The sequence below is a fragment of the Lagenorhynchus albirostris genome, chromosome 15 (genome assembly GCF_949774975.1).
Source record: "Lagenorhynchus albirostris chromosome 15, mLagAlb1.1, whole genome shotgun sequence".
Taxonomy (NCBI): Eukaryota; Metazoa; Chordata; class Mammalia; order Artiodactyla; family Delphinidae; genus Lagenorhynchus; species Lagenorhynchus albirostris.
This window is the reverse complement of record NC_083109.1, coordinates 73,172,270-73,185,902: the sequence shown is the minus strand read 5'-3', so window position 1 is coordinate 73,185,902 and position 13,633 is coordinate 73,172,270. Positions and strand designations below refer to the sequence as shown.

The 13,633-nt window shown below is 56.3% G+C and overlaps 2 protein-coding genes across 8 annotated transcripts in view; one reads left to right on the top strand and one right to left on the bottom strand.

The window, feature by feature from the left end:
- Nucleotides 1–13,633, bottom strand: part of CRCP (CGRP receptor component) — a 79,391-nt gene that overhangs the window by 49,204 nt on the left and 16,554 nt on the right. For 2 of the 3 annotated variants that reach the window (XM_060123204.1, XM_060123206.1), the window contains exons 3-5: nucleotides 10,198–10,386; nucleotides 8,171–8,411; nucleotides 2,947–3,181 (exon numbers count right to left, since the gene is read on the bottom strand). In XM_060123204.1, the coding sequence (XP_059979187.1) occupies nucleotides 2,947–3,003 (57 nt within the window). In that variant the 5' untranslated portion in view covers nucleotides 3,004–3,181; nucleotides 8,171–8,411; nucleotides 10,198–10,386. Of the gene's footprint in view, nucleotides 1–2,946; nucleotides 3,182–8,170; nucleotides 8,412–10,197; nucleotides 10,387–13,633 lie in introns of those variants that run through there. The other variant, XM_060123208.1, reaches the window with a different exon arrangement.
- Nucleotides 103–9,687, top strand: ASL (argininosuccinate lyase). 5 transcript variants are annotated; one of them, XM_060123190.1, is made up of 16 exons: nucleotides 103–188; nucleotides 399–453; nucleotides 3,591–3,785; nucleotides 4,097–4,180; nucleotides 4,389–4,445; nucleotides 4,592–4,689; nucleotides 6,126–6,203; nucleotides 6,291–6,368; nucleotides 6,766–6,818; nucleotides 7,186–7,552; nucleotides 7,695–7,779; nucleotides 7,892–7,951; nucleotides 8,192–8,275; nucleotides 9,068–9,148; nucleotides 9,311–9,417; nucleotides 9,500–9,687. In XM_060123190.1, exons 2-16 carry the CDS (start codon nucleotides 442–444, stop codon nucleotides 9,642–9,644), a joined length of 1,584 nt encoding a protein of 527 aa, XP_059979173.1. In that variant the 5' UTR covers nucleotides 103–188; nucleotides 399–441; the 3' UTR covers nucleotides 9,645–9,687. The 5 variants fall into 5 exon arrangements, with proteins under 5 accessions (XP_059979173.1, XP_059979172.1, XP_059979175.1 ...); XM_060123189.1 differs by having other exon boundaries at nucleotides 153–188; nucleotides 301–453; XM_060123192.1 differs by lacking the exon at nucleotides 103–188 and having other exon boundaries at nucleotides 196–453; nucleotides 7,186–7,248; nucleotides 7,438–7,552.

Sequence of the window (13,633 nt, the reverse complement as noted above, 5' to 3'; positions counted from 1 at the left end):
CTCCGGAGACGGCTCCGCCCACAGCCGGCGTTGGAGGGCGGAGGCAACGCCCACGGGGCCGGGCTGCCTGGGATTGGTGCGGCCGCCGATAGGAGGCGGGGACAGCGCTGGGCTGCTGTTGACGCTCTCCCGGCCGGAAAAGTCCAGCCCCGCGGCTGTGGAGAGACTCACCGCGCGGCCAGGCGGTGGTAAGTGCTCGGCGGCCGAACGGGCTGGACGGGCGGGACTGACGGGAGGGGAGGACGCAGAGGACCCGCGCGAGCGCTGGCTGGGCGCTGGCCACGTCCGCCTCCGCCACAGGCTGCGCTCCAAAGGCAGTGCCCCAACCCGGAGCCGGCCCCGCCCGGGGGACACCGCCCGGTGGCCGACGAGGTCGTCAGTTCTGCCCTGTCTTCCAGACCCGGAGGACCTAGGCTCCCGGACGGCAAGGAACCGCCCAACATGGCATCGGAGGTGAGTGGGATCTCGAGGACGCCGGTCCTCCAGGCCTCCAAACGAGGGGGAGGGGCGCCCTGGGCGCCAGCCGGGACAGTGACCTGCGCACTTGATCTCCCCGAGCCAGACCTGTCGCCCTCCACCCTCCTGGTAATTGTCCTCGCTGGCTCCAGGCAGTGGGTACGCCCCGGCGCACCTGCCAGAGCCCTAAAGAGAGCTTTGCCCCGACTTCCCGGTATCCCCACCACCATCTGCTCTCCCCGGTCCCTCACCCCTCCCTAGGCAGCCTTTGTGGCAAATGCACCAACCCACACTGCTGGGGAAGGTGGCCCTGACCTGACCGTGATCTAGGCCGGGCGGGAAAGGTGCGGCCCACTCATTCAGCACCCTCACCTCTTCATTCCTTCCTTCCCGCCCCCCACCCCCCGTCCTCCTGGCAGTCCCCATCCTGTGCCCCTCTCCTACCATAGCAGTTGTCCCTGTGTAGCAGAGTCCACAGGACTCTTGCGTGTGCTAAGAGCCAGGATGTAGGGGACCGTGCCGTGTGGCCCCAGGACCTGGTGGCTTCCTGTCTCATTGGCCTCTCTCCCTCAGAGCCAGAGGACTCCTGGGTTCTCTTTCTGACTTAGTGGCAGGAGTCTGAGGCACAGGTTCCTTTCTCTGGGCCTCAGTTGATTTACCCGGCAGATGGGGATAATATTAGCTGTCTGCCTTCTCTGTAAGGTACTGGATCATGAGGTCATTGCTTTGAACCCTTCAAGTAAAAGGGGCTGTTTGCTTGATGCCAGAGAAGGGAACCCTGGGCCTGGGAAGCAGGAGGTGTGGGTTCCAGTCCCTCCTGGCCCCCATTAGCTGGCAAGTCACTTCCTCTCTGGGCCTCAGTTTTTTTTGAATAAATGGGTTAAGACTGTCTGCCCTACTAGCTTCTGGGTCATGGTGGAGGGCCCGTGGCAGGGCCTGGACTTTGGGGCCAAACAAACTTGGCTTCTGAAGCAGTCACTCGACCTCTCTGAATGTCTTTCCTCATTTGTAAAATAGGGGTAACCTCATAGGAGGGTGTAAGAGCATCTGGAGAATGCCTGGCACAGGGCGAAGCAATAGTAGGTGCTCAATAAATCATGGCTAATGACACTAAGAGGGACAACGCCGGTATTTCCCATGTGTTCTAAATTGGCTGTTGCTCTTTCATCCCAGCCTGAACCAGTGTCCCTGTCCCCTTGCCCCAAAGGGATCCTTCTGGCCCAGAGGTACCCTGGCTCACAGCAGTGCCCTCTCCCACCATCTCGCCCCTCTCTCAGTGCCCAGGTGGTGGCACGTCACTCTAACATCCTCCTGGGGTCCTTTTAAGACTGCCAGCAGGGTAGGAGCTTGGCCCCAATGCGGAGTGGGCTGCCTTCAGGAAACCAGGGTGCCAGGCGACCTCTGCTTTCCCCAGGCCGTCCTGTGGGTTGGCACTAATTGGTTTGGCTGCGGCCCCACTTGTTAAATAGTTGTTATTACTAACAACCCACGAAGCGAGTCCAGGGGCCTGCTGGGGGAGGTGATGCCAGGCCCCTGGCTGAAGGGCAGCCTGCCTCCCCATCCTGACTGGCTGGCCCTGGCCCTCTGGCCCCAGTGGTCAGGACCAGGGCCCCACGTGGTGCTTTGCTGGAGATCTAGGCCTGGCGGGACAGCAGGGGGTAAGGGGCAGGTCCAGCTCAAAAGGCTGAGTGGGGGCAGAGGCTACATCTGCAGGGCAGAGTCCTCTGGCAGCCAAGGCTACTGGGCACTGAGGGGTCAGCTCACAGCCTGGGGCCAGAGCACCCCCTGGGGCCAGAGCACCCTGGGGCCAGGTCCCGGGGGTGCACACAGGAGTGACGAGTGGAGCTAAGGCACACCCTGACCCTGGCAGCCCTCGGCCCCTCCCTTAGCAATACCTAGAACTTACTGAGTACCAGGCACTGTGCTATGTATGCAGTTAGCTTAATCTAATGGCTTAATCTAACAATTCCATCAGATAGATTCTATTATTATTCCTATTTTATAAAGGGACAACCCTGAAGGTTAGAGAGGTAATATAACACTCCTATGGTCAGGTGGCTAACTGAGGTCTACGACATTGCAGGGAGACAGAGGAGAACATATGTCCCCAGTGGCCACTGTAGACCCCTTCCACAGAAAAGATGCCAGCGAAGTAACATTCCCATCTCCACCCCGGACCACTCTCCTCCTGTCCTTGGCTCACTGGGCACTAGGACTGCCCCTCAGGGGTTCTGCGCTCCCTCCCCCATCTGTCCCATGCCCTGACCTATGCCCTCTTTCAAAACAGAGGTGTCTCTGTCCCATCCCTCTGCCCTTGGCTCCTGGGGGGCAGAGGGTCAGCTAGTGACCTCCTAGAAGGCCAATGATAATGGGTGTGTCTGGGGTGCTCTCCAGAGGAGTGGGGGGTTGGGACCTTAGGCCCCACCCCAAGCTGGGGGAGGGAGATGCAGGTAATTTGAGACTGATGGGGCCCCTCAAGTGCCTCCTCACCTGTTCCTGCAGCAAATGTTCAGAACAGCAGAGCCAGCAGAGAGGTCCTGGTGGCATGTGGGGTTTAGAGCAGGGCTTCGAATTCCGGCTGCCGAGGTGCAGTCCGGGCTCTGCCGCTCTCAGCAAGGGCAAGGTAAAGATCTGCTCTGTGCCCCAGTTTTTCCTCTCTGTAGCAGGATAGTATTGGTACCCAGTTCACAGCGTTGCCGTCTGCGTGACGAGCAAATAATGGTGCCTGGCAGACAGTGAGAACGCGACGTACGTTAGCCAGCATTATTGTCATTATCCCTGGTACATCAGAGCTGGATTCCAGAGTGACTTCTCACTTTGGTCAGTGGCAGGAAGGGTCCCAGAAGTTCTGCTGTGGTCTCAGGGGTGCCTGCCACCATCTCCCTGGAGCAGCGCCCCATGGTGGGAAAGAACCTAACTTCAGCGTCCAGCCAATTTCCCACATTCACTCCCTGAGTGACTCTGGGCAAGTTCCTAACCCTCTCTGAGCCTCAGTTTCCTTATCTGTCCAGTGAGAATAACCCTGCCCGCTGGCTCCCACTGCCGTCAGATCTGATAACTCTCCTGAGGGCCCTTTGTGGGAGGTCCTGTTCTCAAGGCGGGAGGAGACTAATTGATCATGCCCTCCTGGCCAGAGCGGAAAGCTGTGGGGTGGCCGGTTTGTGGGCGCAGTGGACCCCATCATGGAGAAGTTCAACTCGTCCATCACCTATGACCAGCACCTCTGGGAGGTGGACGTGCAGGGCAGCAAGGCCTACAGCCGGGGCCTGCAGAAGGCGGGGATCCTCACCAAGACCGAGATGGACCAGATACTCCAGGGCCTGGACAAGGTACTCTCCACACTCCCAGGCCCAACCCAGCGTCCCTCCCTGTGGTCCCAGGCTTTCACCAAATCCCCGAGCGAGCGCAGGCTGCGGTATCATCCCAAGCCTGTCATCTCCCCTCGTAGTGATCATATGCCTAGAGAGGTGCCCTTTAACCACATGCTGTGCTGTCTCTTCATCCCTTAATGCTCCTGTGGTCCTATGGCTCCTGAGCAAACGTGCTCTTGGTCTGTGATTCTCCTCGGGGGTGGGGCGCTGCCAGGACTCAACTGCTGATGCCACCCTCCTGACCCCCGTGTTGCTGCTATCTGCTACAGGTAGCTGAGGAGTGGGCCCAGGGCACCTTCAAACTAAACCCCAATGATGAGGACATCCACACGGCCAATGAGCGGCGTCTGAAGGTGAGGCCACCCCCACCTCACCCCCCACCCCTGCCCCTCCCCTCTCTGGGCCACTTTGAGCATAAGCACCGTCATTCTGTTCCCTTCATCACTGGGACCTCAGAGCAGGAGGCCTTAGCAGAGATCGGGCAGAGCCAGGGCACCCCGGGGCAGGGAGGGAGGGCCACAAGCAGGCAGACCCCGACTGCGTGCCTCCCTCCACCCCCAGGAGCTCATCGGTGAAACCGCAGGGAAGCTGCACACAGGACGAAGTCGGAACGACCAGGTGCTGCCAGCCTGCCCGGCACCCCGCCCTGGGCCTTCCCAACCTCGGGGGGTCCAGACAGCAGAGCTGGGGCTCAGCAGCGGTCCTGGCTCCCCAGGGAGGCAACACATCTGTGGTCCCTGAGTGCCACATCCTCCTCCCAACAGGTGGTCACAGACCTCAGGCTGTGGATGCGGCAGAACTGCTCCACGCTCTCTGCCCTCCTCCGGGAGCTCATCAGAACCATGGTGGATCGGGCAGAGGCGTGAGTGCATGCAACACCAGGTGGCAGAGAGGGGCATGAGGGCATCCAGGGTCTCCGCTCCCCCGAGACAGGCAGCCTGAATGCCAGACCTAGGTGGCAGGGGTGATGAGGGTAGGGGGGCCAGGCTCTGGGGTACAGGGGTACAGTCCAGAACTCCTGGACTGAGTGAGGCAGAGCAGCCAGGAGTGGGGATTTCTTGCAGCATCCCCGACCCCCAGCCAGCCCAGCTTAGCAGGCAGGGGGAGCTCACCCTTTGAGGGTTCACAGGCCAGAGGCTAAGGCACTAGGCAGATGGCCCGAAGCCCGCGGAAAGGGGCCGGCTTGCCCGGGGCAACCAGAGAGTCACTCCTTGGCCTGCCTGTGCCCCATGTCCCCCGTCCGCACACAGCATGGCGGGCAAAGGACAGAGCTGAGGGCTGCCTCCCGCTGGCCTCATCCCAAGCTTTGGCTTCTGTGACGTGACTTCTGAGAAGTCTCTATTTGGTGTCAGAGACAGGGTTGACCCCTCCTCTTCCCCAGCTCCCTGTGACCCCCATTTCACTGACTTCACTGGGGGAAAACAAGGGCCCCCAAACTGTCATCCTCGGGGCAGGGTGGGTGTTGGGAGGATTAGGGACTGACTGCTAATGAGTACAGGGTTTCTTTCCTTTTTTTTTGTCTGTGTTGGGTCTTCATTGGCGCTCGCAGTGAGCGGGCTTCTCACTGCTGTGGCTTCGCTTGTTGCGGAGCACGGACTCTAGGCGCGCAGGCTTCAGTAGTTGCAGCACGTGGGCTCAGTAGTTGTGGCGCACGGGCTTAGTTGCTCTGCGACATGTGGGATCTTCCCAGACCAGGGATCGAACCCATGTCCCCTGCATTGGCAGGCGGATTCTTAACCACTGCACCATCAGGGAGGTCCCAGGGTTTCTTTCTTGGGGTGATGGTTGTACACTAAATGTACACTTTAAATGGGTGATTTGTATGTGAATTATATCTCAATAAAGCTGTTTATTTAAAAAAATTAGAACCGTCACTCACAGCACCTGTGCCACTGCCCTGCGTACTTTAAAGTGCCCCCAGCTATTCTGGGCTCCTCTGGAGTTCCTCTCACTGCCAGGTGGTACCTGCCGTGCACCTCCCCTCCTGCCCTGGCCCCTACCCAGATCTGCTGCCAAGGTGCAGAGGCCCCAGCCGAAGGGGTAATCTCTACTTGGTCCTGCGCTCACCCTCTGGACGCCCCCCAGCCATGGCCCAGTCACAATGCCCCACCTCCCGACCCTTCCCTTACACCATGTTTGTCCCCCGATCACTTGGTCCCTTGTGCAGGCAGATCCTTGGTGAGCCTGCCCTGCTCTTCCCTACAGGGGCCCAGGCCTGCAGGGTCCCAGGGGCCCAGGCAGGCCTCGCCTGAACCTCCTGCGCCCCTCAGGCTCCCTGCCCCTACTCTTCCCCCACAGGGAACGTGACGTCCTCCTCCCAGGGTACACGCACCTGCAGAGGGCTCAGCCCATCCGCTGGGGCCACTGGATCCTGAGGTGAGCAGGCAGTGAGGGAGGGGCGTGGAGGAGGGGAGGGGCCCAGCGCAGGCTGCCCTGACCCTCCTGCCTCCTGGCTTCCCACAGCCATGCTGTGGCACTGACCAGAGACTCTGAGAGGCTGCTGGAGGTGCAGAAGCGGATCAACGTCCTGCCCCTGGGGAGGTGAGTGAGGCCCAGTGCTCCAAGGATGGGGCTGCTGCCACATGCTTAGCATGTTCCTTGGGCTTCAAGAGAAGAGGAGGGGCCAGGAAGGGCAGAGGGGGACAGAAGCCAGGCAGTCAGCCTCCCCAGCCACGGTGGGAGGGAGACCACAAATGGACCCTCAGCTCTCTCTAAGAGGGGGGCGATGAGTGGGTCACAGCCAGGCCAGAGCTCTCCAGAGAGCCAGCCAGCTGCTCACATCGTGCCGTTTCCCCCGCGTGGGGACAACTGTCTGGCACCCAAGCCAACCAGGCCGCAGCCCTGGCAACCAGAGCTCAGCACAGGTGTGCGTGCAAGTACATGCCAGGGCCTGCCTGCCGGGAGCCCCGGTCACTCAGAACCCCTCCCATCTCTGCAGCGGGGCCATCGCAGGCAACCCTCTGGGTGTGGACCGGGAGCTGCTCCGAGCAGGTGAGGCACCCTGCCCCTCCTTTCCCTGGAGACCACCCTCAGCACCTGCCAGGTCTCGCAGACACACACTTAGAGAGGGCAGGTGTCCGGGTAAAACCCTGGTCTATTATCTATGGCCAGTGAGGCTAGAGAGGCAAGGGGAGGCCATGGGAGAGGTACATGGTGCCGGGGAGACTCAGGGCTCCCGCCTCCCTCCTGGGACCTGTACCAAAGACCTTCCCAACCTCCTGCCCCTCCCTACTCCTCCTCCCTGAGAGGGGGTCATGGGGGGATGCTGGGCAGCCTGGTTGGGGGGTGGGGGTGGGGAGAAGGCCCCTCCTCGCCCTCCAGCCCAACCCTATTGCCTTCCCCTTCCCGAATCGGCCAGAACTGAACTTTGGGGCCATCACTCTCAACAGCATGGATGCCACCAGTGAGCGAGACTTTGTGGGTGAGTCCTGGGCGCTAGCCCGCCCGCCCTCCAGGGCCAGTCCCCTGCAGTGCGTGCTGCCTTTGTCCCCCCGCCCTGCCTCCTCTCCAGCTTCCTACCACCCCCGTATGGCCCACCGGACCTTCTCCAGGCTGGGTGAGGGGCAAGGCCTGGTGACCAGACAGCCTGCTCTCCCTCTCCTCCCACAAGCTGAGTTCCTGTTCTGGGCTTCGCTGTGTATGACACACCTCAGCAGGATGGCCGAGGATCTCATCCTCTATGGCACCAAGGAATTCAACTTGGTGCAGCTCTCAGACGCCTACAGGTAAGGCTGCGCCTGCCCTCCCCCAGCTCTGCGCCCACCAGCATGGCTTCTTTCCTCCTCACCCCAACCCCTGGGCAGAGCTGCCCAGCAGACCAGCCAAGGGGCACCGGAGCCCCTTCAGCCCCGGCATCTCTGTCTCCAGCACTGGAAGCAGCCTGATGCCCCAGAAGAAAAACCCAGACAGCCTGGAGCTGATCCGGAGCAAGGCGGGGCGAGTGTTTGGGCGGGTAAGCAGGGCAGGGAGTTGGGGCGAGGCCTCTGCGCTGACCCGGAGGGTCCTGAGGGAACGTCCAGGACAGGCTCCGAGGTCCAGCCCCCTGATCCTCCCTGTTCCCTCAGTGTGCTGGGCTCCTGATGACCCTCAAGGGACTTCCGAGCACCTACAACAAGGACTTACAGGTGCGAGGCTGGGGACCCAGTTGCACACACACTGCATACCAATTCTTGGGGTCCTGGCTCATCTGGGCAGGGGCCCCACAGAATTGCCACCTCCTGTCCTGCGCACCCAGCCCTGGGAGTGCTCTCCTCTCCCTTGGTGTGGAGTGTACAAGGTGCTGAGTGTTCCCAGTGGAAGGCAGTGGGAAGGCCTCACTGGGCACCAGGCTACTGGGCCCTTACCTCCTGCCATGTGCCTCCCAGGAGGACAAGGAAGCCGTGTTTGAAGTGTCCAACACCATGAGCGCCGTCATCCAGGTGGCCACTGGCGTCATCTCTACACTGCAGGCAAGACACGTCTCTTCTCCCCGAGGCCCCTAAGCTCAGGGCTGGGATGCCAGGAGGGCGATCTTGAGAGGAGGCAAGCGTGGGTGGGTCCAGAGGCCGTGGGGCAGAGGGAGGGGGCCATGTGCTTGTTCCTGCCCTGGGAAGAGCGAAGAGACATACTGCAGTAGAATGGAAGTGGGTTAGACTCAAGGAGCCCCATCAGCTGGCCCGGCCAGATTTCTTCTTTAACCATTCACTATGGGAAATTTCAGTATACAACAGTTGAGAGGCTGTGTATCACGAACCCTTATGTACCAACACTCGGCTTCAACAACAATCAACCCACGGCCATTCTTGCATCAGCTGTCTTTACCCACTACCCCCTCCACCGTTGTTTTTAAGCAAATCCCCATCATTTCATTCCTAAATAGTTCAGGATGTGTCTCTAAAGCAGTGGTTGTCCCGAGATCAGCAGCATCAGTATCACCTGAGAACCTGACAGACCTGCAATCCTAGGCCCCCCTCCAGACCTGCTGAATCAGAGACTCTGGGTTAGGCCACGGAGATCTGTATTCATTATAAATCCTCCCGGTGATTCTGATGCTAAAGATAAGGAGGCAACCCCAGTAGCACAGCTAATAATTATCAATAATTATGAAATGATGGTTCAAGCAGAGAAAGCAGAAGAGGGTGGGTAAGAGGGGATCTGCCCAAGGCAGGGGACTTCCTGGCTGAGGGGGGGTAGGCCTTAGGCTGGCAGCTCCAGGACCAAGGGCCCCCCAGATTCACACTCGCCTGGCCTGCTGTCCCCAGATTCACCGTGAGAATATGGCACGGGCTCTTAGTCCTGACATGCTGGCAACTGACCTCGCCTACTACCTGGTCCGCAAAGGGGTAAGTGTGGGGCAGCCAGGGTGGAGGGGCGAGGGGACAGGGATGTTCCTCAGGCTGGGGGTGGTGGTGGTCATGGCGCAGGGGGAGGGCCGGCACCCCCAGCAGAACAGGGAGCTCAGGAAGCCTGCGTCAGCACCGCTCTCCCGCCCCCCGCGCCCCCAGATGCCATTCCGCCAGGCCCACGAGGCCTCCGGGAAAGCCGTGTTCATGGCCGAGACCAAAGGGGTCGCCCTCAACCAGCTGTCGCTGCAGGAGCTACAGACCATCAGGTGTGCTCCCCTCCCCTCCCCTCCCCTCCCTCTGCTGCCTTCCTCGAGGCCAGCCCAGGCCCACCTCCTCCTTTCCCCTCAGCCCCCTGTTCTCGGGAGACGTGAGCCACGTGTGGGACTACGGACACAGCGTGGAGCAGTACACAGCCCTGGGGGGCACCGCACGCTCCAGTGTCGACTGGCAGATTGGGCAGGTGCGAGCTCTCCTAGGGGCACAGCAGGCCTAGAGCCCTCCCCATGCCTCTCCCAAATAAAGTGGGCCCAAGAGGAGGCTGTGTGTGTTTCCTGCCCAGCCTGTCTGCCTCGGTCGGTGGGGATGCAGTTAGGGGCCATAGAGGAAGTGGAGGAACTGGACAAGCATGGCTAGAGTCAGGGATGGGGAAGGGTGGAGGGGATGCGCATCAGAGCCTCCACCCTGCACAGGCCCCACCCCCTTCACCGTGGGCCTCACAGTGACTTCCTGCCTTGGGTGTCTTGGCGGGACTGGCTTCCTTGGAGCCCTGGTGGGAGCTGACGGGCTGGGTTAACCCAGACAGCCCCGTCCGTCCCCCTTCCTTCCAGTGTCCTTCCTAGGCTGCCCTGCTCACGTTGTCCCCTTGTTTAACCCACCCTTCCCCAGACCATCAGGGTCCTGTACCCTCTGAGGGGAATGGTGTATCTGGTGGTAAAGTCGGTCATCCGGCTAGCATGTGATGCCAGGCACTAGGTGAGCTGCATACACAGGTAAAGAAGACGCTTCCTCCACCCTGAAGAGTAACGTACAGATTCCCAGACACTAACCGTGAGGTGAGGGCCACGGACAGGTGGTGCCAGAGGGGCCTGCCCGTGCTGCGGTCAAGGGAGGGATGGTCTCACTGAGTCTGCAAAGAGCCCGAGGCCAGGCCTAGGACATGGTAAGGATTCCATAACGGGGGTCCCCAGAGCCAGCAGAGATGCAGAGGCCTCGTCTATACAAATCTCACCAAAATCCTGCTAATAAAACACAAATTTCAGACGTTTCTTAACAACAGAGGTAAGCAAGCTAAGCACAAAGAAGAATGAATGACTCCTCCTGAGCGACTCTGGGAGCAATGAGAAGACTCTGTAAGCTAAAGAACCAGAACTCCAGCAGTGGGGACACTACACCAAATTCCCAAAAGGGTGAAAGCTGTGGGTCACACATAGAATCTTCTAGAGTGGTGGTTCTCAAAGTGTGGTTCCTGATTATTATCATCATCATCTTCTTCAAACTTGTTAAAAGGAAAATGTTCAGTCCCCACCGAGACCTACTGAATCACATTCTGGGTGGGCCCAGCAGCCTGTGTTAACAAGTCCTTCAGGTGATGCTGACATGTGCTCAGGTTTGAGAGTCACTGATCTTTAGAACCTTGTTACACAAAGTTGCTGCAGACGAGCAGCATCAGCCTCCCTGGGCCCCCACCCTAACCTACTGATTCAGAATCTGCAGCTTAACAAACTCACCAGGTTATTCGTGTGCACATTTAGAGTCAGAAGTGCTGATCTGTAGATATGCAACAAGGACTTATTGTATAGCACAGGGAACTATATGCAGTAACTTGTAATATCCTATAATGGAAAAGACTCTGGGAAAAAAAAATATATATATATATACATATATATATAACTGAATCACTTTGCTGTACACCTGAAACTAACACAATATTGTAGATCAACTATACTTCAATTTTTAAAAATAAAAAATTAAAGAAACCCAAAGGGGTCAAACAGAAACAAAATTGTAGGAGTAAAAAAAAAAAAGTGCTAATCCAGAGAATGCCTAAAATCTAGTCTCTGAAATGAAGGAGGGCCTCACCCATCCAACAGCGGACAGGATTAAAATAACTAATACATTTAGCACACGGAGAATTGGAATAGAGGGAGGCAGGAAGTTGCTGCGATGCCTCCCTCCATCTCTACCGCCTCCACTGAGGGGGCACACCCCAGTCTAAATGGGGACTCTTTCCAGACAATCCTGTTAAAAGTTCCTCCTTAACTGAATTGCAGTCAGCCTCGCTGGGCTTCCCACTCAGGAGCCTGGCCTGACCAGAAGGAATGGCCTGTCCTAGCTCAGGAAGGGCAAGAGTTTGTGCAGCTTTTCTCCCAGACTCTGTCCATACATGACTGAGCTACTCCACTTATCTGCCTCTTTCTGTTCTGCTACAGACTGGCTACATACTTTCCTCTTGTCTACTGTGTTTTTAATCTCAGAAGCTGTTTACACCAAAGCTCAGTGTGACCTTGTATTGATTTCCTATTGCTGTAACAAAGTACCACAAACTTCATGGCTTAAAATAACATAAACACTATTTTATAATTCTTGAAGTCAGAAGTCTGAAGTGGGTTTTTAAATTTTTTTAATTTATTTTTGGCTGCGTTGGGTCTTCGTTGTTGCGTGCAGGCCTTCTCTAGTTGCGGCGTGTGGGCTTCTCATTGCGGGGGCTTCTCTTGTTGCGGAGCATGGGCTCTAGGCGCGCAGGCTTCAGTAGCTGCAGCACATGGGCTCAGTAGTTGTGGCTCGAGGGCTCTAGAGCGCAGACTCAGTAGTTGTGGCGCACGGGCTTAGTTGCTCCGCGGCATGTGGGATCTTCCTGGACCAGGGCTCAAACCCATGTCCCCTGCACTGGCAGGCGGATTCTTAACCACTGCGCCACCGGAGAAGTCCCTGAAGTGGGTTTTATTGAGACAAAATCAAACCTCAGCAGGGCCATGCCTCTTCCAGAGACTAGAGAAAAATCTGTTTCCTTGTCTGTTCCAGTTTCTAGAGGCCACGTGCATTCCTTGGCTTACGACCCTTCCTCCATTTTCAAGGCCAGCAATGTAAAATTGTCAAATCTCTCTTTGACCCTCTGCTTCCACTGTCACATCTTTTATTTTTTTAATTTATTTTTTATCGATGTGTAGTTGAATTACAATGTTGTGTTAATTACTACTGTACAGCAAAGTGACTCAGTTATACATATATATACATTCTTTCTCTTTTCCATTATGGTTTATCACAGGATATTGGATAGAGTTCCCTGTGCTATACAGTAGGGCCTTTTTGTTTATCCATTCCGTGTATACCAGTTTGCATCTGCTAATCCCAAACTCCCAGTCCAACCCTCTCCCACCCCCTGCCCCCTTGGCAACCACCAGTCTGTTCTCTATGTCCCTGATTCTATTTCTGTTTCATAGATAGGTTCATTTGCGTTGTCACATCTTCTGACTGACCTTTCTGCCTCCCTATAAGGACCCTTGTGATTGCATTGGATCCACCTGCATAAACCAAGATAATCTCGTCTCAATATCCTTAACTTAATCACATCTGCAAAGTCCCTATTTATCATGTTAAAGTAACATAGTTACAAGTTCCAAGGATTATTATTCAGCTTACTACATTCTGTCTGGCTCTCAAAGATTTATGTCCATCCCACATGCAACATACATTCACTTGATCCCAAGGTCCCCCAAAGTCTCAACACATTACAGCATCAACTCAAGTTCAAAATTTCATCTAAATCTCATCAGCTCAAAAGTCCCATATCTCATCGTCTAAAAGGGTATGACTGAGATTCTGGGTATGATTCATCCCGGGGCAAAATTCCTCTCCATCCATGAACCTGTGATTGTGCTGAGGATTAAATGAGGTCACACACAAAAATTCAAGAAATAAATTATCTACTCACTTTCTAAAGTAAGATGCTGGTTTAGGTATAGTATAACAGTTATAGACATTTCAATTTAAAAAGGAAGAAAATGGGAATTCCCTGGCGGTCCAGTGGTTAAGACTCAGCACTTTCACTACCATGGGCCTGGTTTTGATCCCTGGTTGGGGAACTAAGGTCCCACAAGTTGTGTGGCGTGGCCAAAAAATATAAATAAATAGAAGGAAGAAAATGGATAACACAATATTGTAAATCAACTATACTTCAATTAAAAAAAAAAAGGAAGAAAATGGAAAGAGAAAAGGAGTCACTGGTTCCAAGCAATTTTGAAATCCAGCCTAGCAAACTCCATTAGGTTTCAAGGCCTGGAAATAATCCTCCAGGTCTCTCAGCTCTACCCTCTGGACCTGCACCTCCGTCCTCACAGTCACCACTCCTTTTTCTTGAAGGGTAGCACATGTTTGTAGCTGAGTAACATAGAAGCATATTAGCATATTTCCTAATATTTTGAGAGAACTTTTAGAGCTTTCTTTAATTTCCCCCTCTCTTGTTCCTTTTAGTCCTTGCCGGCA

Excerpts from the sequence above, each read along its gene's own strand:
- ASL (XM_060123190.1), top strand. Across the intron at positions 4,181-4,388 it reads CCAATGAGCGGCGTCTGAAG|GAGCTCATCGGTGAAACCGC; the intron begins GTGAGGCCACCC and ends CTCCACCCCCAG. Across the intron at positions 6,369-6,765 it reads AACGTCCTGCCCCTGGGGAG|CGGGGCCATCGCAGGCAACC; the intron begins GTGAGTGAGGCC and ends CCATCTCTGCAG.